This window comes from Mauremys mutica, chromosome 6 (genome assembly GCF_020497125.1).
Source record: "Mauremys mutica isolate MM-2020 ecotype Southern chromosome 6, ASM2049712v1, whole genome shotgun sequence".
Taxonomy (NCBI): domain Eukaryota; kingdom Metazoa; phylum Chordata; order Testudines; family Geoemydidae; genus Mauremys; species Mauremys mutica.
The window spans coordinates 41,714,072-41,739,340 of NC_059077.1; the positions used below are offsets into that span (position 1 = coordinate 41,714,072).

The following is a 25,269-nucleotide window of genomic DNA, read 5'->3' on the forward strand; positions in this document are numbered from 1 at the left end:
ATGAAGTAATTAAGTGTTTTTTTGAAAAAGTTATGAAAAGATGCTTCAGCACAGCACGTTCCTTTGCTCTGTGGAATAGCTGCAAGCTTCCTGTTTAATCTTAATTTTATATTGTAAGCAATAATTTAGAGGGGAGAAAATGAGTCATATTTAAATCTGCATTTCACATAAATAGGCAGTTTTTTAGAAGTCTGGTACTTTTTGATTTTGTCAATTTGACCTTTTTCTAGACTTTGTATGTTTGTGGATATCCAGATTTGAGCTTCATACATAAACCATATGAAGATATCATAAAGAAACTAGCTATTTTGCACAGCGATCTTGAAGCTCACCACCTGCTCAGAAGCATTTCTCATAATGGTTAAATGGAATATTTTCTGGTATTTCTGAGATCTTTTGGTGGAGAAGGTATCTTGCTAAATTGTGATGTCCTGTGAAAACAGCAAGGAGAAGGAGCCCACTGTAGGGCGCCAGTCCTGCAAATACTTACAAACACGCTTAACTTTTACTACCATGAATAGTTCCACTGATTTCATCAGGGTACTCACTGTCCTAAAGTTCAGCATGTGTGTCAGTCTTTACTGGTTTGGGGCCTAAGATGGTAAATTGGTTTCCATGCTGTTTCATTAACCTGTTACGCTAATTGATGATTATTTAATCTCTTTTGAGGTTGAAATAGGGTGCGAATTTACAAAGTCCTATAGGGTTTGCATATACTAGAAAAATGGGTCAAGGTTAGGATGGGGTGTGCTAAAGAACCTTGATCTAATCATCATCGACTTGCAGTGTGGTGCTATTTACCTTGACCGAGTTAGGAATCTAGACAGGGCCGGCTCTAACACTTTTGCTGCCCCAAGCGAAAACAAAGAGCGCCCCAGCCGAGCCCCGCCCCGCCCAAGTCCCCGGCCCCAGCTGAGCGCCGCCCAGCTGAACCAAAAAAACCCAAAACCAAACCCAGAGTGCCACCCCGTCCCAAGGTGCCGCCCCAAGCACGTGCTTGGTAGGTTGGTGTCTGGAGCCGGCCCTGAATCTAGAGTATGCCCCATCTTGCTCAGTGGAGGTAACTAGTATTGCGCTGTGTCCACGCAAGGAAAAAGTGGTAGTTAAATCAATTGGCTAACCTTTTTTTTGATAATAGTGTAGAAAAGCCCACATAAGGTTTCTGTACTGCTGTCACAAATGTCTCTCTCCAGCAAACTAACTGCCATCAGCGGAAAGTTTAAAATGCCAGTCTTAGAGAACTTTCTATTTTCAAAAATACTTGACTTCCTCTCTGGTGAGAACTGCTCCCTTTGGAATATACACTGAGCAAAATGGGTGCTGATTCCTTCTAATGTTTTGTCAGATTTCATCTGTATTAACTAAAGTCTGAAAGATGGAGGTATGGTTATAAATATTTGTAGAAAGCCAAGGCCTTGTTTTTTATGTAAAGCTTGTATAGGGTTACCATATGTCCATATTTTCCCAGACATGTCCAGCTTTTTAGTTCTTAAATCGCCGTCTTGGAGGAATTTTTTAAATATCTAAAAACATCTAGGAAAATACAGACATATGGTAACCCAAAGTCCCAGGGCTGGCAGCGATTCCTGGGGCAGCTCCCGGCGCCCGCCCACCGGCAGGAGCCTGCAGTGTGGGTGGCCCCTAGGCACAGAGGCGGAGGGGGTCTCCGCGTGCTGCACTGGCTCCTTCCTGCCCAATCAGAGCTTCAGGGACAGGGCTTGCAAGCACGGGCAGAGAGCCCTCCATCCCCCGTCTTCCCTCCCCCCCCCCCCCCGACCCTAGGAGCCAGAGGGATCTGCCGGATGCTTCCCTGGGGCTGCCCCAGGTAAGCACCGCCAGGACTCCCCACCTCGCCCCCTGGCAGGCCCCTCTGGCTCTTAGGATTGGGAGGACAGAGGGCTCTCTGCGTGCTGCTGGTGCCTGCAAGCCCTGCTCCGTGGCTCTGGCAGCTCCCATTGGCGCTTTTCCCAGCTAATGGGCGCCATGGAGCTTGCGCTTGTGGCAGGCGCAGCACGTGGAGACTCCTTGGCTGCCCCTGATCCTAGGAGCCAGAGGGACCTGTGGCAGGAGCGGTGAGTAGGTGGGCGGGGTGAAGAGGCGAGCGGGGAGCAGCGGCGGTTGAGTAGGCGGGGTGAGGAGGCAAGAAGCAGCAAGCCAGCAGCAGGCGGAGGTTCTTGGGGTGGGCATGGGGGTTTCTGGCAGGGAAGTGAGGAGGTGAGTGGCAGGTGGGAGGAGGCGAGCGGTGGGTGGGGGACTGAGGAGGGACGCGGTAAGCCGGTGGTGAGGAGGGGTGCGGTGGCAGGGCTGAGCGAGGAGGGGACGGAACCTGGGGTAGGAGCGGGGGTGGACTGTGGGCGGGGCCGACACCCCTCTGGAGTGTCCTCTTTTTGAATGTTCAAATATGGTAAAGCTATGCTTGTAATCACTGTCAGACTTCTCTGCGGTATTCCAACTGAAGATAGAGTACAGACATAAGATTTATTAGTGTGTCAGTGTGAATGTATGTATGTACTCTAGCCTAACTCATGGAAACTCGAACTCTGCTGAAACATATTAATCCATAATGAGTAAACTAAAATTCCTGCTTGCTTTATAATGGAACCGTAACTATATATTTTCAGTGATTGCTTTATAATTAAAGCAAACTAGCCTCAAAGGTGGGGAGTAACAAAACACTTCACCAACGTCTTCTCGTCTCTTGACTTTACTATGTTAATGGAATCACTGCTACCCTACAGCAGGCAATCGGTGCTATGGAGAACGTTTTGACCCTATAGCTGCAGTTCTCAAACTTCCTTGCACTGTGGCCCCTTTCTGATAACAAAAATTATTACACGACCCTAGGTGGGGGGACTGAAGCCTGAGCCCGCCCAAGCCCCGCCACCCCAGACGTGGTGGGGACACAGCCAAAGCTTGAGCCCTACCACCCTGCGTGGGTGGTGGCCAATGCCCTTGCCAATGCCCAAGGGCATCAGCCCCAGGCACGGGGCCAGTAACCTGAGCCCCACTGCCCAGGGCTGGAGCCCTTGGGCTTCGGCCACGAGTGGCGGGGCTCGGGCTTCAGCTTTGGCTTCGACCCCGGGTGGTGGGGCTCGGGCTTCAGCCCTGGACCCTAGCAAGTCTAACACCAGCCCTGGCAACGTGACCCACTTTGGGGTCCCGACCCACAGTTTGAGAACCCTTGCCCTATAGTAATAGGAACCAAGAAGTGAGGTGAATGGAACATACTCGATATCACACTTGACATGTATCCGATGAAGTGGGTATTCACCCATGATAGCTCATGCTCCAATATGTCTGTTAGTCTATAAGGTGCCACAGGAGTCTTTGCTGCTTTTACTCGATATCATGATAGTGAGTACATAGTTTAGATTGCATTGATGATTTTGTTAAAATTTTCATTCTTGTTAGGGGTTCAAATTAGTGCTAAACTTGAAATCTGGCTTCCAAGATATAAATCTGCAAAACTTCTGTGGTCAACATATTGGTGTCAGCATCTTACTCTCCTACAGCCCTGGTCAAGCTCCTAGGGCAGGGACTGATTTCTTATTTATGTGGATAGCACGTTGCATCTGAAGAAGTGGGTTTTTTACCCACGAAAGCTTATGCCCAAATAAATCTTAGTCTTTAAGGTGCCACCGGACTCCTCGTGTTGTGTGGTTTTTTTTGTTTGTTTGTTTTTTATACAGACTAGCACGGCTATGTCTCTGATACTTTATCCCTTTTTTGGTAAATTCTGAGGTATCAGGGTTTCTGTCTGCTGAATGAGTAACTTGCAATGGCTTGGTTGAATTATTTGTCTGGTCTATAGTTGATTTGTAGATGTTAACTTAGCCTTTTAAAAATAAATCAAAACTGCAGTAGTTTGTCTTCCATTTCAGAAGTGTGTGTGTATGGGGCACTTTTAATGAACAGAATGGCTTCACATTTAAGTCATGAAGTGCCAAAGTTAGGGCTACCACACAACTTTAATTTGACCTCCTTGTGCATATACAATATTATACAGTCTTTAATTACATGATCACACACTATAAGATCTTTGTCTCATTCACTGTGTGGGTCAGATGGTGAACGAAGCAGCATGTGTGTAGTGAAGGAAATTGTTTTGAGTACCTCTGTTTCATTGATTGAAAAAGTTGAACAGTGAATGAGGCAGGAGTCTGCAGAAGTCCTTGATCATTCAGTGCAAATGTTGGATTGGATAGGATAGGATAAAGCATGTGGCCATAAACCAAATAATAGGATAAAAAGAAATATTGAATAACTGTCTTTCACTAGGCACTCCCTGTCTTGCCCACTGAATGAGGCATGGTCCTGGTGAAAAGTAGTATGTGATTCTTTAAACTGTTAAAGTGCATACACACAATGCGGCATGGCTATGTCTGTCTGAGCAACTTTAACTTTGGCATTTGCTGATTTGAGTGCTTCCTTTTGCAGCCATAATGTTCTTTGTCTAAATTTGGGTTATTGCTGATTCTGCACTATATATATTGTATGACTTTACCCACAAATACAAAGTTTGTTTTTAATCTAAGGCTTAAAGTCTAAGCACTATACCCAGATGTACAGAGACACTTTCTTTTCTTAACCTGTGTACTATATAATTTTTTAGCATTAGCTTTAATGAAACATTAAGTTTTGCTTTGAGCACAGAATAAATGATTGCCTGCTGGTCAAAACTTTCCTAATTCACTCAAATACCATTATAAAACATTCTGAATATTTTTATAGCAAAAAGGAAAGTACTCACATAACAGATCTGAATAAAGAGAGAGCACCTTTAACAAGTTAACGTCAATGAAGAGTGCAGTGTGCCTTTGAGAAAAGGATTTAAACACGGACTCCAATTTCTCATTCAATCAGTACAGTTATACACAGTCCTTGTAAGGTAAAATTTATCTCCAGTTCATATTGCAAATTAAGCCAACTTGTCCTTATTTTTATTACAGTTGCCATAGAGTTGGTGCCCTTTTAGTGCAGGTCCTTTGACTTATCCCCACTATCAGTGGGGGGGGAGTGTATGTGTGTTTTGGGAGGTAGAGCGTTGTCATTGGAGTGAATTTATACAGATGGATCAAGTGGGAGGATGAGGCTGGTACCAGGAGCTGCCTGAGAATGCAGAAAACATTTTTAGGATGACAGAAGTACATTTTGTTCTTACTCTCAGTTGTGGCATTATTAGAGCTCGTGTTGGTTTTACCCTTCACTGGCAATGAAGCAGGCTATTGCACCTAGGATAATGCATCCCCCTCTGGTTACTATCTATTTCTGGAACGTTTAGGAAGTCTACCAGCAGCCCCAGTGAAATTAGTCAGTTAAAATGAGGTGATGCTGTCAGAATGAATAACATTGTCTGTTTCTGCCTTTCTAGTTGGCCTGTTGCTGTGGTACTGCTGCCTGCTCCCTGTGCTGCAGATGCTGCCCCAAAATAAAGCAATCTACAAGCACCCGCTTCATGTATGCACTTTACTTCATACTGGTAACAGTCATCTGCTGTATCATGATGTCAAGAACAGTAGCTACTGAAATGAAAGAGCGCGTAAGTAACAGGGTTTTTTGGTAAACTATTTCTAAAGGGAATGATGGGGCTCTTTTAATGTACCCTCATGTATAGATGGCAGAACTGGAAGGGCATAGCCCCATACCAAATATTTCTCTAGGTATATCCTTACAGTGGGTCACTGAAGCACAGTTCCAGTCATCTCCCTCCCCTCCCCCTTAATAAAAATAGAAGTGCTGTTCTGCCAATGCCTCTGTCTGCCCTCCAGCTGTCTATGGTTCCAGCTGGGTTTCATAGGGGAGCAAAAATCTAATGATGAGTGGCCTTCTTCCTGTTTAGTTATGTGGAAACTATTTCAGTAAATACGATACAGGCTTCATTTGGATCACTGGTGGGATATGATAGAACACAGACCGATCTTAAAGCCAGCTAACGCTTGGTGAACATTCTCTTCTCAAGGGTGGGAGGAGTCTCACCATGATTTCCTCACTGTGGTCTTTACACAAATGTTTTGCCCTTTGCAATTTGTCAGATTGTGAAAATGAATATTGTAAGAGGAAACAGAACGGATTCCAGTCTTTGAGGAGAAACTCTCTCGATTCCCTTAAACATTCCTATTATTAGCCTCTTGCGGGTACTGTTTAAAGTTGCATCTAAGTGCGGTAGTGGGTTTAGCAGCAGAGAAAATTCAAAAGGGAAGAATAATCCTTGAAGTTTTTGTCTTTTAGGGCTTGTCTACACTGGCAAGTTTCTGTGCAGTAAAGCAGCTTTTTGTGGTCAAACTGCAGACATGGACACACTGCCAAGCCACTTTGTGCGTAGAAACTCCTCAGTTGTAGTACTGCAAAAAAACAAACAAACAACCCTTGACGAGAGTCGTAATGCTATTTGCGCAGAGGCTTCAGCGCTCTTTTGCCAGTGTAGACACTTGATTGCTTTCTACGCTGTAATTGGCCTCTGAAGCTGTCCCATAATGCCTCAAATGACCACTCTGCTCATTGTTTTGAACTCAGCTGCCCTGGAGACATGTGCCCCTCCCCTTTCAAAACAACTGTTTCTGACAGCCCTTATTTGCTGTGCTGATCTGCTCCTGGACACAGAGCAAACCATGAATATGGAATGCTGGTGCTATTGAACATAGAGGGAGAGTGCTGAGCACAGAGTGCCCCTCCCCTCCCCCACCACTTCAGTTGAAAAGCAGCTGGCAATGTGGTAGGATGCCCATGGAACAATGGGATTGGGAAATCTGCATCATGTGATGCTGTGCCTGCCCCATGAGGCAATGCAAACCCTTCCCAAAGCACCCTGCGGCCAGTTGCACAGTGGGATAGCTACCACAAGCTTCTGTCATAGCCCTGGTCAAGCTCCACAGCTGGACATTCTGCAGGCTGCTTTTTGGGCCTATACGCTGGGCCTGTGTGCTTTTAATCTTCCTGGGTCAGAGCAGAGCCCTAGCACTGCCTCTGACTTTGTATTCCTGGGCACACTCTTGGGGTGCAGCTCTTCCATCTAGTACCCCTTTGTGAGAGCAGAGATCTGGCAGTCTATCTGCCTGGGCACTGTAACTAGCTGTAACAAGTGCTGGTTCCCTTTTTTCCAGAGCTATAGCCTTGTGGGGACTCTAGTTTACAGTTTACTACTTCAGGGACACATGATAGCTGAGGCACATAACGCACACAAACTTGGCAGAAGTTCTTGTGGCACCAGAAGTAGGTTTGGCCACTTAAGGGTAGTTGTGCCCGCCCTTGATCACGTGGCATGGCCTTTTTAAGATTTTTGGGAGGTTTCAGTGTAGACAAAGGCAGATAAAGGAAGCGGTCACTGGGAATAATCTGCATTTGGAGAAAATCTCTGCTTCCAGTCCTCTAAGGACCTGCGATCTTGTAGAGAGGTTGGGGCAAGATTCCCTCTCCCATCCAACCAGAACCAGCTCTGAGAAAGAGGTCTGTCCATATATTGCCTCTTCACTCAGTACAGAGCCAGATACCGGCAGTTGGAAGGTTGCTGCCAGCTGAGCTCTTCCAGTACAGGGAGAAAAGAGGGAGTAATGTGAAAAGGGGCCAGCTGCAGGCAAGCCTGTTTGAAACCCCAGTTGGCCAGAGGTAACAAGCAGAGTTACCAACAAGAGTTGCTGTGGGCCTCCTGTGCCAAGGAGAGAGAAGTTGGATAGGATATTTTCCCTTCCTCCTTGTCCAGGCCCAAGAAGGGCTGGGAAGTCCCCTGAGCCTAAAGGGCAGGACTTGATTGAAAGTTTGCAGGGTCTGCAAAATACAGTTCAAAATTTAAACCGCACAGGACAAATTCATGGCCCTTCATTGTCCTGGTAACAGGCAAGACTTCTTTTTTTAAATGTGGTCTTCTAAAGTTCCCATTAACCAAGGTTGCCAGGCGTGTCTGAATTTTACCCCACTCAAATACAGGAGAAGAGAGTGTGTTCAGTCTTTGTTCAAAAGGATAAGATACCATTCAGACTAGACAGGACACTGTCCTTTTATCTAAGTGGGTCTGGTAAATCCTGAGCCATGTTTCAAGTTTGAGCCACCAAAAGAAGTTATAAAAACAGCAAAAAGGGCCACATGGCAATATAACAAAGCACATAAATGTGAACCTAAATTAAGTATTAAAAGAAATGTGGAATCTGAATTTAATTATTTTGAAGCTAACAAACCATAGATAAAGGATTCAATTTAATTACTTTATTTAAAATATTTTAATGTATTGTTGGGTTATTTTATTTTAATTTATTTTCCATTTATTTATTTTGGAATCTGATTATTTTAGTTTTCTGTATATGTAATATGACTATAGTACAAATACTATTTGGTTTATATAGTAAGTGTTTTTCAAATGGAGATCACTATAACAAGGTGATATACAAAGTAAACATATTGTTGCATTGATAAGTTTGTTTTTGTTACATTTATATAAAAACAGTTTATTTTTGAATATTGCTCTTGTTCTGTCCACTGACTGTGTGCCTAAATCAGTGATTAACATCTCTGGTCCTCAAGGATCTCCAAACATCCAGGTTTTTGTTCCAACCAGCAAATCATTGTTTTTATTAAAATCCACAGGTTTGCATTGCATATAGAATTCTCCCGTGCCCTAGACTTTAGTATGAACTAGGACATGTAAGTGTTTCATATGCAACGTTAAGCAGTGTGCATTTTAAAACCAACTATTTAGTGCTGGTTGGATTAAAAACCTGGACTACTGGATGTCACCAAGGAACAGAGATGAGAGTTCCTGTCTTAAGCAATGACCTAACACACCACCTTGAATCTCACTCTTGGGGGCTGTAACTCTCACTCTTAAGGACAGCCAACCTTTGGCATCTCTGGATCTGCTCTCTTTTTCTCTAACTTTGGTGAGTTGCTTTCAAAGACATCTCTCCCTCCAAGAGCCTGTGCCTGTGTTGCTCCTGGGAGTTCTTCCTCTCATTGTCTCAGACTCTGTTTTTTAAGAGCCAGAACTAACACCAAATCTTTGTTCAGCTTCTGGGGGAATTCCACTCCTTCATTCCCTGGCCCCTTGCAGAGAAATTTGCTGAAGCTAGGAGAATCTGTTTTCTCCAACCCATTATCCCAAGGTGTTCCAGTTTGAATGGGCTAGGAGATACCTGACTCAGCTCTGACAGCAGAAGGTGAAATCCACATACGCTGAGACCTGGTGTAAAATGTATGTCAACATAGGTATGTCACTCAGGGATGTGAAAAATCCACACCCTGAGTGATGTAGCTATGTTGACCTAAGCCCAAGTGTAGATACAGCTAGGTCGACAGACGAATCTTCCATCAACCTAGCTAATGTTGCTGAAGGAAGTGGTGCTCCTACAGTGACAAAACCCTTCTGTCACTGTGGGTTGTGTTGGCATAGCTACAGCACTGTAGCTTTGCTGCTATGGTTCCTATAGCATAAACGTGGTCTGTGGCATTCAGTGATATGGATTCTGACTTTATGAACTTGCTGTAAATTGTACATAGATTCCCCAAATTGCCGTAGCTCCTGACAGCACAAAGTATTAATGTATGGGATCTAAACTTTGTTTCTATTACAGAACAAAAATCTGATTCTGCTACTTAAACAGGAAGTGGATTGAATATTCAGTAACATAGGACTGGAACCTAGTTAGTTTCTCCAGGGAATAAGCATCAAGCCTGCCTTTCTGTTTGTGAGTAAGGTGGTCTTAGAAATTCAGAAAGGGTCTTCAGCCAGTGTTGCATTGGCTGTTTCACTGCACTCTTTTTCCCAAAGAAAGTGTACCATGGAACACATGGTTAAAGCTGCTTCCCAGTTTAATCAGCTATTTAAATTACTAGATTGATTCTGTTCTGCTTGCCTATAGTCTGTATGGCTGACTAATACAGGCATATTGTTCCTCCTTGGCCTCTGGCTTTTTTTAGAGACACTTCAGTTTGCCAGAGTTCATGTACCAACTTAATATTGAATTGCTTGACAGGAACTAGATTTTTCATTTGTGGGAAGTTTGAATGGAGAGAAGTTGAATATAATCCAAGAAATTGAAATTTTTGAAAACAATTTACATGTTTATGCCAAAAATTCATAAAATCCATTTCTTTCATTAGTATGGCTTTAATACAATTTGTGTCTCCAACAAAACAAGTATTCTAATCAAAACAGCAAACTGTTTCAGGGTCTCTAAGCAGCCCTCAACAATATGATTTTCAGTAATGCCAATTTTTCTGCCTGTTCTTGTGCCTTGAAACCTCAGAAGTAGGAAGAAATGGCACCGAGAGTCGTTAGTGTGAAGTGGAAAGATAACTGCTCTTTAAATTAAGAGTATTTGATGGCTTTGAATGAAAAATGAAGTGCCTGAAACTAGGCTTTCTTTATCTGATCTCTAATTTAGTAATCACGTTCTGGGATGTTTAAATTTCAAAGGCTTCACTAGTTAATTCAGCCCAGCCTCAGCAGGGTGCACCTTCAAATTCTCTATCCAGATTGGGAAACCGAGACATTAATTATGGGCTGATATTTAGAGGTTGTTTCAATGGGATTTCTGAGTGCTCAGCAACCTTGGAAGCCAGGCCATAAACTATAATTCTCCAATATTTGTATAGGTTGATCATCTGTTTAAAAATAGAGAGCTTTGCTCATGAATTTTAAAACCTAGTCCAGTATTTTATTGGTCTGTATATCTGGTACGTGACTTTGTTCCTGCTCTATCAATTTAGAGATCAAATACTCCTGTTAATATTGTGAACATCCCCTTTCATGTGGAGCGAATATTACCCTTTCTAACTCATCTTTGAAATTTTATTGATTTGATTATGCCATTTGAATGTTGTGCCAACCTAGCTTCTACATTTGCTGTAAATTTGCCAAGTCTGAAGCGGTTCTCTCTCATCTGCCTTAGCAGCATATCTGTTAAGTCAATGATGTCTAGGACACTTGTCTTGGGAGGGAACAGCTACAAGTGAGAGTGCAGACTTATGTTTGAGAAACTAAACTATCTGTTTTTTTCGGAAAAAACGTTCATTTTAGTAAGAATGTTTGTCTACCCCATGCACATTGGGGAACTCTCACTACTTTGCATTCTGTCTAGGAAAACAATCTCAGCATTGCCTATTTTATTAGAGTTCGTATTGCAGTAGCATGTATGGACACCAATTGGGGCTCCATTTTTCTGGGCACTGTACAAGATCGCAGTAAAAACCATCCCTGCCCCAGTGAGCTTCAATCTAGGTTGTGACAAGACTCAGCAGGTGGATGAAACAAATGCCGTTGGGGGGTAGAGAGAGGACATAGTGGCAGTAAAAGCGATCAAGTTATGGTACAATAAGCAGATATCTCAGTTCACCACCTGTCTAACTGGTATGTTCTGTGGGCATCGTGTCTGAGATAAGTCTTAAGGACTTGAAGACATAGGCAGCAAGTTATATGAGCCCGTGGTGCCCGTGCTCCACTAATATTCAGGAACGTGGGCCCGGCTCTACCAATGTTTGGGCTCTTCAGAGCATTTTCAGAGCCGTCTTGTCCATAGGACAGACCACAGCAACTGCCCTGGGCCCCATGCTTTGGGGGGCCACTGCACTTCAGGGGGATATGGGGTCCAGAGTGGCCTGGGAGGTTAGTGAGGGGGGCCTGGCACTGGTAGCAATGAGTGACCCGGCCCCTGCCCTGCCCAGCTCCGCCCTGCCCTTGCCCTACTCCACCCCTTCCCTCAAGACCCCGCCTCGCTTGGCAATAGGGTGGGGGCTAAGTGCCTCCCCCTGTAGACCTGCCTGCTGCTGCTGCTTTGTCTACTGCTCAGGATACTCCCCCATCCTGTAAAGTGGGGCCTACTTGAGTGTATGACTTTATATTTGGCCATATTAAAGAGGATATTGTTTGCTTTTGCCCAGCTTACCAAGCAATCCAGATCAGCTCTGTTTCAATGACCTATCCTCTTTGTTGTTTATTGCTCCCCCAATTTTTGTGTAATTGCAGACTTTGTCAGAGATGGTTTTATGTTTTCTTCCAGGACATTGATAAAGTAAAATAGCGTAGGGACAAGAACTGATACCAGTGGGACCCTGCTAGAAACACAGCTGCTCAGTAATGATTCCCCATTTACAATTACATTTTGAAACCTTTCAGTTAGCCAGTTTTTAATCCATTAAATGTGTGCTATGTTGATTTTGGGGGGGGGGGGAGAGAAGAATCAGTCTGTTTTGTTAATCAAAATGTTATACGGTACCAAGTCAAATGCCCTAGAGAAGTCTATTACATTAACAATACTACCTTTATTGACCAAACTTTGTAATCTAATTTAAAAAAACAAGTTAGTTTGACAGGATCTACTTTCTATAAACCCTTGTTGATAAGTATTAATTACAGTAACTCCTCACTTAAAGTCGTCTCAGTTATGTTATATTGCTGATCAATTAGGGAACATGCTCGTTTAAAGTTGTGTAATGCTCCCTTCTAACGTCGTTTGGCAGCTGCCTGCTTTGTCTGTTGCTTGCAGGAGGAGCAGCCCTTTACGGCTAGCTGGTGGGGGCTTGGAACCAGGGTGGATCGGCAGCCCCCCATCAGCTTCCCGCTCCCCTAAGTTCCCCGAGGAGCAGCTGCCCAGCAGGCTAGGAATTACAGCTGTCCCTCCCCCCACTACCATGTGCTGCTCCTGCCCTCTGCCTTAGAGCTGCTCCCCGAGACTCCTGCTTGCTGTGCAGGGGGGAGGGAAGGAAGAGAGGGGCTAATGTCAGGGTGCCCCCTGCTCCTGCACCCCGCTTACCTCATCTTCCATAGAGCTGGGAGGACACACCAGGGCTCAGGACCCCTGCAGTCTCAGCAAGCTGATCGAGTTAACAAGGCAGTGTGCTTAAGAGGGAAATGTGCATATCTCTCTCCATTCCTGCTGCCTTGTAGAGTGAGAGAGTTAACCCTTGAGGGCTTAGCCAATTGCTAGTTCATCATTTAGCAGTAAGGGAAATATCCCACCCTCTGACTCCTCCACCTTAACCAAGCTTCACAATCATCATCACCGTGTACCAGTATTAAATTGTTTGTTTAAAACTTATTGTGTGTGTGTTGTGGCAAGGCCAGATGGCTATAGAAAAGTAATGGGAGATAGATATATTAGCCCCAGTTTAAATAAATCCTTGGTACCAGGATATGTAAATGGCAGCTGCTCCAGGTCAATTAAGACACCTGGGGCCAATTATGATCTTTCCAGAAGGCAGTGGAGATTGTTAGGTTGATTGGTACACCTGAAGCCAGTCAGGGGCTGGCTGAAACTAGTTAAAAAGCCTCCCAGTTAGTCAGGTGGGTGCGCATGTTAGGAGCTGTGAGAAGTTGCGCTATTGGAGAGACTGAGCTGTATACACCATAATAGGTACAAGGAAGGAGGCCCTGAGGTAAGGGGGAAGTGGAGCTTGAGGAAGTGGGGGGCTGTTGTGGGGAAGTAACCCAGGGAATTGTATGTGTCCTGTTCCTAAAAGGTCAGCTATCATAGCTGATACTATTAGGGTCCCTGGGCTGGAGCCCAGAGTAGAGGGTGGGCCCGGGCTCCCTCCCCTTCCCCTCCCCCTTTGCTGCCTGATTAATCACTGAAACTGGGAGACAACAGATACTGTGCAAGGGAGAATAGCTTCTCCTCACCTCCCTTGCTGGCTTATGATGAAAATGGCTCCGTAGACTGTGACCCTTGTCTCTAGAGAGAGAAGGGTTAAGGGGAGGGTCACTCATTTACATGAATTCTTATGCGGAAATTGGATTCGCTTAATGTCATTTCACTTAAAGTCGCATTTTTCAGGAACATAACTACAACGTTAAGGGAGGAGTTACTATATATTGCTCTCTTTTAATTCTTTGAGTCCTGTATCAGCTTTTGTATCATTATGCCTGAAATTGATGTCCGACTGATTGGCCTGTAGTTACACAGGTCATCACATTTACCCTTTTGAAATACTCACTCAAATTTAGCTTTCTTCCAGTCCTCTGTAACTTCCCCAGTGTTCCAAGACCTATTGAAAATGAACATTAATTTTCCATGGAGCTCCTTAGCCAGCTCTTTAAAAACTCTCAGATGCAAATTATATGGACTTGCTGATTTTTAAAATGTCTGATTTTAGTAGCTGCTCTTTAACATCCTCTTGAGTAGGAATGGAATGTATTTCATCATATGATACGATTTTATTACTCTGCTTTTTCCCAAATACAGAACAGAAATATTTATTGAACACTTGTGCCTTTTCTGCATTACTGTTGATGATTCTACCATATCTGTCTAGTAATGGACCATAAGAATGGCCATACTGGGTCAGACCAAAGGTCCATCAAGTCCAGTATCCTGTCCTTTGACAGTGGCCAATGGCAGGTGCCCCAACAGACAGGTTATCATCAAGCGATCCGTGCCCAGTCACCCAATCCCAGCTTCTGGCAAACAGAGGCTAGGGACATCATTCCTGCCCATCCTGGCTAATAGCCATTGATAGATAGATTCATGGAAGATATGTCCAGCTCCCTTTTGAACCCTATTATAGTATTGGCCTTCACAACACCCTCTAGCAAGGAGTTCCAGAGGTTGACAGTGCGTTGCGTGGAAAAAATACTTTCTTGTGTTTGTTTTAAACCTGCTACCTATTAATTTCATTTGGTGCCCTCTTGTTCCTGTATTAAGGAAGTGTTATTTACTCCTTCGCATATTTACTTTCTCTATACCACTCATGATTTTATAGACCTCTATCATATCCCCCCTTAGTCGCCTCTTTTCTAAGCTGAAAAGTCCCAGTCTTATTAATCTCTCCTTATACAGAAACCATTTTATACCCCTAATCATGTTTGTTTGCCCTTTTCTGAACCTTTTCCAATTCCAACAGATCTTTTTTGAGATGGGCCGACCACATCTACACGCAGTATTCAAGGTGTGGGCGTACCATGGATTTATATAGAGGCAATATGATATTTTCTGTCTTATTATTTATCCCGTTCTTGATGATTCCCAACATTTCTGTTTGCTTTTTTGACTGCCGCTGCACATTGGGTGGATGATTTCAGAGAACTATCCACAATGACTCCAAGATCTCTTTCTTGAGTGGTAACAGCTAATTTGGACCCCATCATTGTATATGTATAGTTAGGATTATGTTTTCCAATGTGCATTACTTTGCATTTATCAACATTAAATTTCATCTGCCATTTTGTTGTCCAGTCACCCAGTTTTGTGAGATCCTTTTGTAGCTCTTTGCAGTCTGCCTGGGACTTAACTATCTTGAGTAGTTTTGTATCATCTGCAAATTTTACTATTAAGATTTTTTGTTCCTAGTACACCTCAAAAACTCCTTATTGTCCTCAATTCTGCATTGTCATATGATAAATTAACTTCCTGTTGCAGAACTGTTTTAAAAAAACATTCAGGCTTTGGACATATTTGGTTGATTTGGCATGTGGATTGACTGGTGTGACTCTCCAAAGAAAGCAAGTTCACTGACCCCTCACTTGTACGCTCCTGTCATTCATTTTTGTTTACTAATGTTCTGCTTGCTCAAGTAACCATGTCTTGCGTGGCATACTAGCCATGTTCTGAAAGTGTTTGGAGGTGAAAATCTTTCAAGAGTTACAGTTTGGCTTGAAGCTAATCATCCAGTCTTCTGTCCATTTGCTCTCTCACCCTTTCCGTTTTGCTTTTCGAGTTGTCATCTGGGACAAGCAGAGACCAGCATTCTTCCTTTCTTGGAGCTGCAGTTTCTTTATGTAGGGTATTGTCTACAGCCTTGGTATGCTTCCCAGACTAATTTCTCTCTCTTGAGATCATCCGAGGCTGAGCAGCTGCTGGATTTATATTTTCCATCTTGTTCCTCTAAATCTTGGAAGAGAACATTTGCTAGAGCAAAACACTGTGTGTGTCAGCCTCTGTTCATGTAAGAAAGATGAACTAATGATCCCCACTCTCATCTGATGGTGTATTGCTCTATAAGTCTCATTGGTTCAGGTTGGTGGCTCTGAGGATACAGAGACTTTAGTTTCCTTTAAATTAATGGTGTTTCACTGATTTATTAAATCCTTCTCTTTGGGGTCTGCTCTAGCTGTGGGATGAGGGGGTGAGGTCTAGTCTGCATACAGAGACACTGCACATAAATGGATAAGTCACAAAAACCTGCTTTTCAGGAGACTTTTCCAGAGTATTCTGTTCCACGTTAGCATGGTGAGCCTCTGAGACCAGAACGAGAAAAAAAGAAAACAAACCACCACACACAGTTAGGGCAAGGCCTCAAAGGCAAATATTTAACAAGTGGGGAAAGGGATGGAATTTTCCTACCTTTCTGCCAATTTATTTTTAAAGAAGAGTTATGGTGCCAATCTTCCTTTAAAAGTGGTGGGGAGTAGGGGATTGTTCCCCTTCACCCCATACTGAGGCATTTGACAGGAGTTGTCAATTGTGGCTCCAGACTTCCAAACCTTTATAATCTATGTATCACCTCACCTGTTGTATGTAGGTTACCCCTCAGTCCAGACTGATGTTTCAGTGACCCTGAACCATAACTTGTGTGAAATACATCCAATTAGCTATTTTTAAGTCCACTGTATACATGTAAACTATATAAGTGCAATCTGCTTAATTATGGTAAATCTTGTGTTATGTTTAATTGTTTCTCATTGTGTGTGTTTGTTTTTCAGATTCCTTTTTATGAGCACATCTGCAAAGGTATTCAAGCAGGTGAAACGTGTGAGAAGCTAGTGGGTTACTCTGCAGTGTATAGGGTCTCTTTTGGAATGGCATCTTTCTTCTTTATCTTCTTCTTACTCACCATCAAAGTTAACAACAGCAAAAGCTGCCGAGCATACATTCACAATGGGTAAGTTTTAGTTTGCTCGCTTATTTTTCACCTCTTCTAAAATTAAGCAATAAATCACATTCCGTGTGTAGTGCTAGATTTCCATACTGCATTTCTTTTTGATTTATGTATAGTGTTATCAAAAGCATTGAGTTAATTCTGATAGCTTGTTTGACATAGGTACATAAGTATGTATAAGTGAATTCTAAGTTGTATTCAGACTGGTAGTAATTCCTTTGTACCAGAGAGCAGTAACCACTACTTAAGGCACAGCTATCCTATGAAACAGACAGAATTTATGTTGAAGACTTTTAATTTCTAAATAAATGATTCCACTTTGGTTTTGTCTTCCAGGTTCTGGTTCATTAAGCTTCTAGTTTTGGCAGCCATGTGCTCAGGAGCTTTCTTCATTCCAGATCAAGACACCTTCCTTAATGGTACAATTTTATCTTTCTTTATGTGTGTACACTTTCCATTCCACTTGTATGAGTACCTATACTCTTAACAGTAGAGACAGATTTGTTATTTCTATATTACTTGTTACAGTAAAGCAATGATAGTGCTAGTAGCTGAGTGAATGAATGGGGTTGGCTTAGTTGTGTTAAGACTACTTTCACTTCTTAGTTTTGTTAAAAATATTAACTATATATACATGTTATACACATGTGCAGGGCATGTGTGTGAACAGAAAAAAAAACTTGTGCTGCCTTGCAAGCTTTTGGATTTACATATAGTCATAATAAGTGCCGAAAAAATTAGATGCTTAAGAGTATGCAAAAAAAAAAATTTTCTGGCTGACATAATTAGCTTTATGCTGTGGTGTTATAGCTGTGTTGGTCCCAGGATATTAGAGAGGCAAGGTGGTTGAGGTAATACTTACTTATCTGTTAACAGAAGTTGGTCCAATAGAAGATATTACGTCACCCACCCTGTCTGTATAATTAGCTCTGTCATAGTCATTACTTGCAACAGAGAGAGCTTGTTCTGTTCGTAAGGTGGTACAGTAAGCCAAGTAACACAGAACATAAAGCACACTGGAATCCTCTCTCTTGAAAACTAGCAGTGATTGACTGTAATGAGAGACAGGATCTTGTAATTTGTTTAGTTTCCACATTGCTTACATCTAGTAGTATAAAATTAGATTTCTTGCTGAGATGTGGTATTGCCAATTATTTATTGTGGACTCTGTTTCTATAGCAGGGTCTGAAGCCATTTTTGTTAATTGGGGATATAAATTGGTAGCAGTTACTGTTACTAACTCTGGGAGAGTGGTTTGAGAATATTTTCTCAATCATATGTAAATGTCAGCTTTTGGGGGAGATTTAAAAAAAAAAAACTTTAGGAGCAAAAGTCCCACTGAAATTCAGTGGGATTTGTGCTCCTAAATAGAGCCCCACATGGATACAAAATTGATATCCCTGGATATGGATATCCCCCGGCATGGCAGTACTACCCCCCAGCCCTGCCCACTAGCGCCTACAGGGGACAGCTGCCGCACCCTGCACCACCCCAGTTTCTTGAGGCTAAAGTTGGTTACGTAGTCCTTGTTCCTTAATCTTTAAACACCCACTGTATTGGAAAGTGATGGAACTCTAGAATACTTACTATTTGGAGGCATTCGTGATTCCAGGTCCACCTCAGTGACCCTTTCCACTGTACTGATTCTCTCGAGTAACATGAACATGTGTAAGTGGAGAAAAAATGGCTCTTGAGTCAGGACATAAACAACAATCTTCCTGATTCTAGACAGGAAACAACCCTTCTTCCCCCCCCCCCCCACTGCATAGACTTTTGCCCTAATACCACAAAGCTCAGTTTTATCTAAGCTCTCAGTTCAACATAACTGGAAATTTGATCTTTTTCCCCCCACCCCCTTGCAGCCTGGCGCTATGTAGGTGTTGCAGGAGGAATCCTTTTTATAGTCATTCAGCTTATCCTGCTTGTGGAGTTTGCACACAAATGGAATAAAAACTGGTATGTGTCTGGGAAGCAATCATTTGTATAATGTATTGTAGTGCAATTCTTCTTTAAATGCATGTTTTTATTAATAGAAAATTAACCACAGTGTTTAAAAATACCACGGACACTAGTTTATGATGGCAGGCAACTATACTTAAGGAAGGTACAGTACTTCCCAGTCTTCTGAGTCTCTTCCTACTCTTTACTCACTCTCCTTCCCCATTTTGGATGCCATTTCTCTCCCTCTTATTTATGACCTCTTGTTGCTTTGTATTTGACTAAAATACCATATTTTCCGGCGTATAGGGCGACGGGGCGTATAAGACGACCCCCTAATTTTACAGTTAAAATATAGGTTTTGGCCTATACTCGCCCTATAAGACGACCCCCCCTTCCGAGGGGGGGAGCCCAGAGCCTTTTAAATCCCAGCCACGGTGGGGAGTCAGAAGGCTCCGGGCTGCCCGCCGTGGCGGGCAGCGCAGAGCCTTTTAAATCCCAGCCGCGGCCGGGAGTCAGAAGGCTCCGGGCTGCCCGCCGTGGCGGGCAGCGCAGAGCCTTTTAAATCCCAGCCGCGGCCTGGAGTCAGAAGGCTCCGGGCTGCCCGCCGCGGCGGGCAGCGCAGAGCCTTTTAAATCCCAGCCGCGGCCGGGAGTCAGAAGGCTCCGGGCTGCCCGCCGCGGCGGGCAGCGCAGAGCCTTTTAAATCCCAGCCGCGGCCGGGAGTCAGAAGGCTCCGGGCTGCCCGCCGCGGCGGGGAGCCCAGAGCCTTTTAAATCCCAGCCGCGGCCGGGAGTCAGAAGGCTCCGGGCTGCCCGCCGTGGCGGGGAGCCCAGAGCCTTTTAAATCCCAGCCGCGGCGGGGAGTCAGAAGGCTCCGGGCTGCCCGCCGTGGCGGGGAGCCCAGAGCCTTTTAAATCCCAGCCGCGGCGGGGAGTCAGAAGGCTCCCAGCCCAGCCGCCCGCTGTTATACCCGGCGTATAAGACGACTTCCGATTTTGGGGGGTTGTTTTTTAATATAGAAAGTCGTCTTATACGCCGGAATATACGGTAGTTCTGTTTCCAATAAATAGTGCTGCAAGGACCCCATCATTTAAGCCTCTTCACTTCTGTATCGGTATAATCCATTTTTGATAAAATGGAGTGGATCCATACAGCATAGCCACAGCACTTGAGCAATGATGTAAACTGGTGGATCCTGTTTTGTTTTCATGCAAGCGTATAGACACACCCCAGCCTAGCTTTTAAATAAGAGCTGGGCCACTTGTTTCCACCCAACTCTACAACTTTTCTTGATCAATCCCCTTGCCCAGGCTTGATTTCCCATTTGTGTAGCTTTGGCAACTTCCTTCCCTGCCTCATTAATATTTTAGAACTCTTAAATCATACACAAACACAAAATCCCCTCCCTTGAGCTATTCCCTGCCCATCCATTCCTCTGTCTTCCTCTGCTCTTTTGTTTCAGTTATCCCATTAGCTTGTAGGAAAGGTTTAAAACCTTTTGCTCTCTCCCTTTTCTCCCCGATAACTCTTCTTCTCAGGATAGGATAAATATGTTCTCTTGTCACAGCACAATCACTGCTGCCAATAACTGTAGCAAAACCCCAGTGCTGTCAGTGTGACTGAGAGGAGACTTCCAGCAGTGGCATTTAACTCAAAGGCACCATCTGCATTACAGATTTTGTAAACTATTTTGCAAACCATTTAGCACAGACAGCATCACCCAGTACAATCAGGTTATCTGATACATTGTTCCCCCCAAGATCAGTTCTTGGGGTGTGGGTGGGAGTCAGGGGTGGGGAATTCAGGACTCAATAACACTTGTAGGATACAGAGAGCCAAAAGAAGGGAGAATGGTTGAATGGACAAAACCGTTGTAGTGGTAGGAGGGTAAGAATAGCTGCAGTGTATTTAACAATGGTTTTCCAGGGCTTATCTAATGGAAGAACTTCACTAATGAGCTGGGACCTGGATGGGTCACATCCTTGGCTCCAGCCAAGGAATTCCCTACATTAGCTAGGAGCCAGGATTTCAACAGTCTAAGATTTGCAGATGACTCAGTCTAAGCTACTCCAAGTTTTCAGAATCTTACAGGCTCTGTTTATGGAAGTAGCCAGGCATTAAAACATCAGTGTAACATCTTGATATATGATCAACACTAGTGTTATGGAATGTTTTATAGACCCTAGTGATAGCAAATGAATCTAGCGAGGCAACTATATATTTTTTTTAAATACCCAGGAGTCGCAGCCTATATTGTTAAAACAATGTATGTACTATAGAAAGCAAAATGCTGACTTTTGTGGCACTCTAATGGTCATATAAACTACCTTGATAAGGAGTATATGTTAAAAGACGAGTGTTGAATAATTTTTTCTATAGCTAAATATATTTTCTTTCTTACAAACAGGACAGCAGGCATAACACATAATAAACTGTGGTATGGCTTACTAGCTCTGGGCATTCTCATCTTGTACTCCGTTGCTGTGGGAGCCCTGATTTTGATGGCTGTCTTTTACACACGCTCTGAGGGCTGTACATACAACAAGATCCTGCTTGGTGTAAATGGTGGCTTATGCATTCTTATTTCATTGGTAGCCATCTCACCCTGTGTCCAAAGTCGTAAGTTTGCTTATCAAATCTTTTGTCTATTTGTTTTGTTGGAGATGCAACACCTTGAGAGTCCTCTGGAGCTACTGTTGGTTATCAGACTTAGCAAGGCTGATGTCATCGGGGTACTGACGCTCTGTGTGTGTGTGTGTGTGTGTGTGTGTGTGTGTGTACCTTTCTTGCGCGCGCGTGCTCTCTCTCTCCCTCATGTTTTGAGTTAGCTTTTATGTCACTGTCTCCATAAATTCCATACCATACCCTCTCTGCTCTATGTCACTAAGCATAACATCACATGTAGACAGCGTAAGGGTAAAAAACAAGGGTGACGATCTGTGCTAGACACTTACCATGACACCACCTAACCAGGAAGAGTAAGTGGATTAGGCTTTTTTTAAACAACTAACAAAACCATTCAAAACTTGGTGTTGGGGGATTTCAACTACCCTGGCATCTGTTGGGAAGATATTACCACAGGGCACAGATTATCCAACAAATTATTGGAATACACTGAAGACAACTTTTTATTAGAGAAGGTGGAGAAAGTGATGTGAGGAGAGGCTATTCTAGATTTGATTCTGAAAAACCGGGAGGAAGTAGTTGAAAATTTCAAGGTGGAAGGCAGCTTGGGTGAAAATGTTTGAAAGGAATGGTAGGAAGGAAGAAAGCAGGATAAAGACAATGGATTTCAAGAAGGCAAACTGTAGCAAAGTCAGAGAATTGGCAGGTAAGATCCCATGGGAAACAAGTCCAAGGAAAAAAAGCATTCAGGAGAGTTGACGGTTTTCTAAAGAGCCATTAAGGGCACAAGAGCAAACTACCCCAATGCATAAGAAAGATAAGAAGGATGTAAGAGACCACCCTGGCTTAACTAGGAGATCTTGTCCTGAAAATCAAAGAGAGTCATACATGCAAAAAATAGGTCAAATTACAAAGGACGAATATAAAAAACAACACAAGCTTAGAAAAGCCAAGGCCAAAACAAACAAACAAAAAGATTAAACTAGCTTGGGACATAAATGGTAACAAGAAAACATTTTACAAATACATGAGAAGCAAGAGGAAGGCCAAAGACAGGATAGGCCTTATTATTCAGTGAGATGGGAAAGACAATAACAGAAAACACAGCAGTGACAATGCCTTTTTTGTTTCAGTTTTCACCAAAATGGTTATCAATGATCAAATGACTAACATCATATGTTCGACATAGTGAACATCAGTGTAAACGGGGTAGGATCTGGGGCTAAAATAGGAAAAGAACAAGTTAAGAATTACTTAAAGACAAGTTAAATATCTTCAAGTCAGCAGGGCCTGATAGAATATGTCCTTGAATACTTAAGGAACTGGCTGAAGAGATCTCTGAGCCATTAGTGATTTGCGTTTTGAGAACGTAATAAGAAAAGCCAAAGAGGAGTTTGAAGAACGGCTAGCCAAAAACTCCAAAGGTGGTGGTAAAATGTTTTCTAAGTACATCAGAAGCAGGAAGCCTGCTAAACAACCAGTGGGGCCCCTTGACGATGAAAATACAAAAGGAGCGCTTAAAGATGCGCTTAAAGTCATTGTGGAGAAACTAAATGGATTCTTTGCTTCAGTCTTCACGGCTGAGGATGTTAGGGAGATTCCCAAACCTGAGCTGGCTTTTGTAGGTGACAAATCTGAGGAACTGTCACAGATTGAAGTATCCCTAGAGGTGGTTTTGGAATTAATTGATAAACTCAACATTAACAAGTCACCGGGCCCAGATGGCATTCACCCAAGAGTTCTGAAAGAACTCAAATGTGAAGTTGCGGAACTATTAACTAAGGTTTGTAACCTGTCCTTTAAATCGGCTTCGGTACCCAATGACTGGAAGTTAGCTAATGTAACGCCAATATTTAAAAAGGGCTCTAGGGGTGATCCCGGCAATTACAGACCGGTAAGTCTATCGTCGGTACCGGGCAAATTAGTTGAAACAATAGTAAAGAATAAAATTGTCAGACACATAGAAAAACATAAACTCTTGAGCAATAGTCAACATGGTTTCTGTAAAGGGAAATCGTGTCTTACTAATCTATTAGAGTTCTTTGAAGGGGTCAACAAACATGTGGACAAGGGGGATCCGGTGGACATAGTGTACTTAAATTTCCAGAAAGCCTTTGACAAGGTCCCTCACCAAAGGTTCTTACGTAAATTAAGCTGCCATGGGATAAAAGGAAAGGTCCTTTCATGGATTGAGAACTGGTTAAAGGACAGGGAACAAAGGGTAGGAATTAATGGTAAATTCTCAGAATGGAGAGGGGTAACTAGTGGTGTTCCCCAAGGGTCAGTCCTAGGACCAATCCTATTCAATTTATTCATAAATGATCTGGAGAAAGGGGTAAACAATGAGGTGGCAAAGTTTGCAGATGATACTAAACTACTCAAGATAGTTAAGACCAAAGCAGATTGTGAAGAACTTCAAAAAGATCTCACAAAACGAAGTGATTGGGCAACAAAATGGCAAATGAAATTTAATGTGGATAAATGTAAAGTAATGCACATTTGGAAAAAAATAACCCCAACTATACATACACCATGATGGGGGGCTAATTTAGCTACAACGAGTCAGGAAAAAGATCTTGGAGTTATCGTGGATAGTTCTCTGAAGATGTCCACGCAGTGTGCAGAGGCGGTCAAAAAAGCAAACAGGATGTTAGGAATCATTAAAAAGGGGATAGAGAATAAGACTGAGAATATATTATTGCCCTTATATAAATCTATGGTACGCCCACATCTCGAATACTGTGTACAGATGTGGTCTCCTCACCTCAAAAAAGATATTCTAGCACTAGAAAAGGTTCAGAAAAGAGCAACTAAAATGATTAGGGGTTTAGAGAGGGTCCCATATGAGGAAAGATTAAAGAGGCTAGGACTCTTCAGTTTGGAAAAGAGAAGACTAAGGGGGGACATGATAGAGGTATATAAAATCATGAGTGATGTTGAGAAAGTGGATAAGGAAAAGTTATTTACTTATTCCCATAATACAAGAACTAGGGGTCACCAAATGAAATTAATAGGCAGCAGGTTTAAAACAAATAAAAGGAAGTTCTTCACGCAGCGCACAGTCAACTTATGGAACTCCTTACCTGAGGAGGTTGTGAAGGCTAGGACTATAACAATGTTTAAAAGGGGACTGGATAAATTCATGGTGGCTAAGTCCATAAATGGCTATTAGCCAGGATGGGTAAGAATGGTGTCCCTAGCCTCTGTTCGTCAGAGGATGGAGATGGATGGCAGGAGAGAGATCACTTGATCATTGCCTGTTAGGTTCACTCCCTCAAGGGCACCTGGCATTGGCCACTGTCGGTAGACAGATACTGGGCTAGATGGTCTTTGGTCTGACCCAGTACGGCCTTTCTTATGTTCTTATGTTCTAACTCATGGAGGAAGTGAGACCCCAGAGGACAGGAAAAGGGCAAATATAATAATACCTATCTATAAAAAGGGGAATAAAGACAACCCACTGTATTATAGACCAGTCGGAAAAATAATGGAACAAATAATCACTTTGTAAGCACCTAGAAGATAAGGTAATAAGTAACAGTCAACATGGATTTGTCAAGAACAAATTATGTCAAACCATCCCAATGTCCTCCTTTGACAGGGTAACAAGCCTTGTTGATAGAGGAGAAGCAGTAGATGTGATGTATCTCGACTTTAGTGAGGCTTTTGATACAAACTATGGAAATATAGCCTAGATCAGGGGTTCTCAAACTGGAGGTTGGGACCCCTCAGGGGGTCATGAGGTTATTACATGGGGGGGGGTCATAAGCTTTCAGCCTCCACCCCAAACCTTGCTTTGCCTCCAGCATGTATATTGGTGTTAAATATATTAAAAAGTGTTTTTAATTTATAAGGAGGGGTCAGATGCAGAGGATTATTACATGAAAGGGGTCACCAGTACAAAAGTT

General features: G+C 43.1%; 1 protein-coding gene across 1 annotated transcript in view; it reads left to right on the forward strand.

Annotated features, from left to right (window-relative positions):
- SERINC5 (serine incorporator 5) overlaps positions 1–25,269 on the forward strand; it is a 58,887-nt gene that overhangs the window by 16,887 nt on the left and 16,731 nt on the right. The window contains exons 2-6 of the mRNA XM_045020161.1: positions 5,372–5,539; positions 16,622–16,800; positions 17,134–17,216; positions 18,660–18,753; positions 21,144–21,355. Of these exons, the coding sequence (XP_044876096.1) occupies positions 5,372–5,539; positions 16,622–16,800; positions 17,134–17,216; positions 18,660–18,753; positions 21,144–21,355 (736 nt within the window). The remainder of the gene's footprint in view (positions 1–5,371; positions 5,540–16,621; positions 16,801–17,133; positions 17,217–18,659; positions 18,754–21,143; positions 21,356–25,269) is intronic.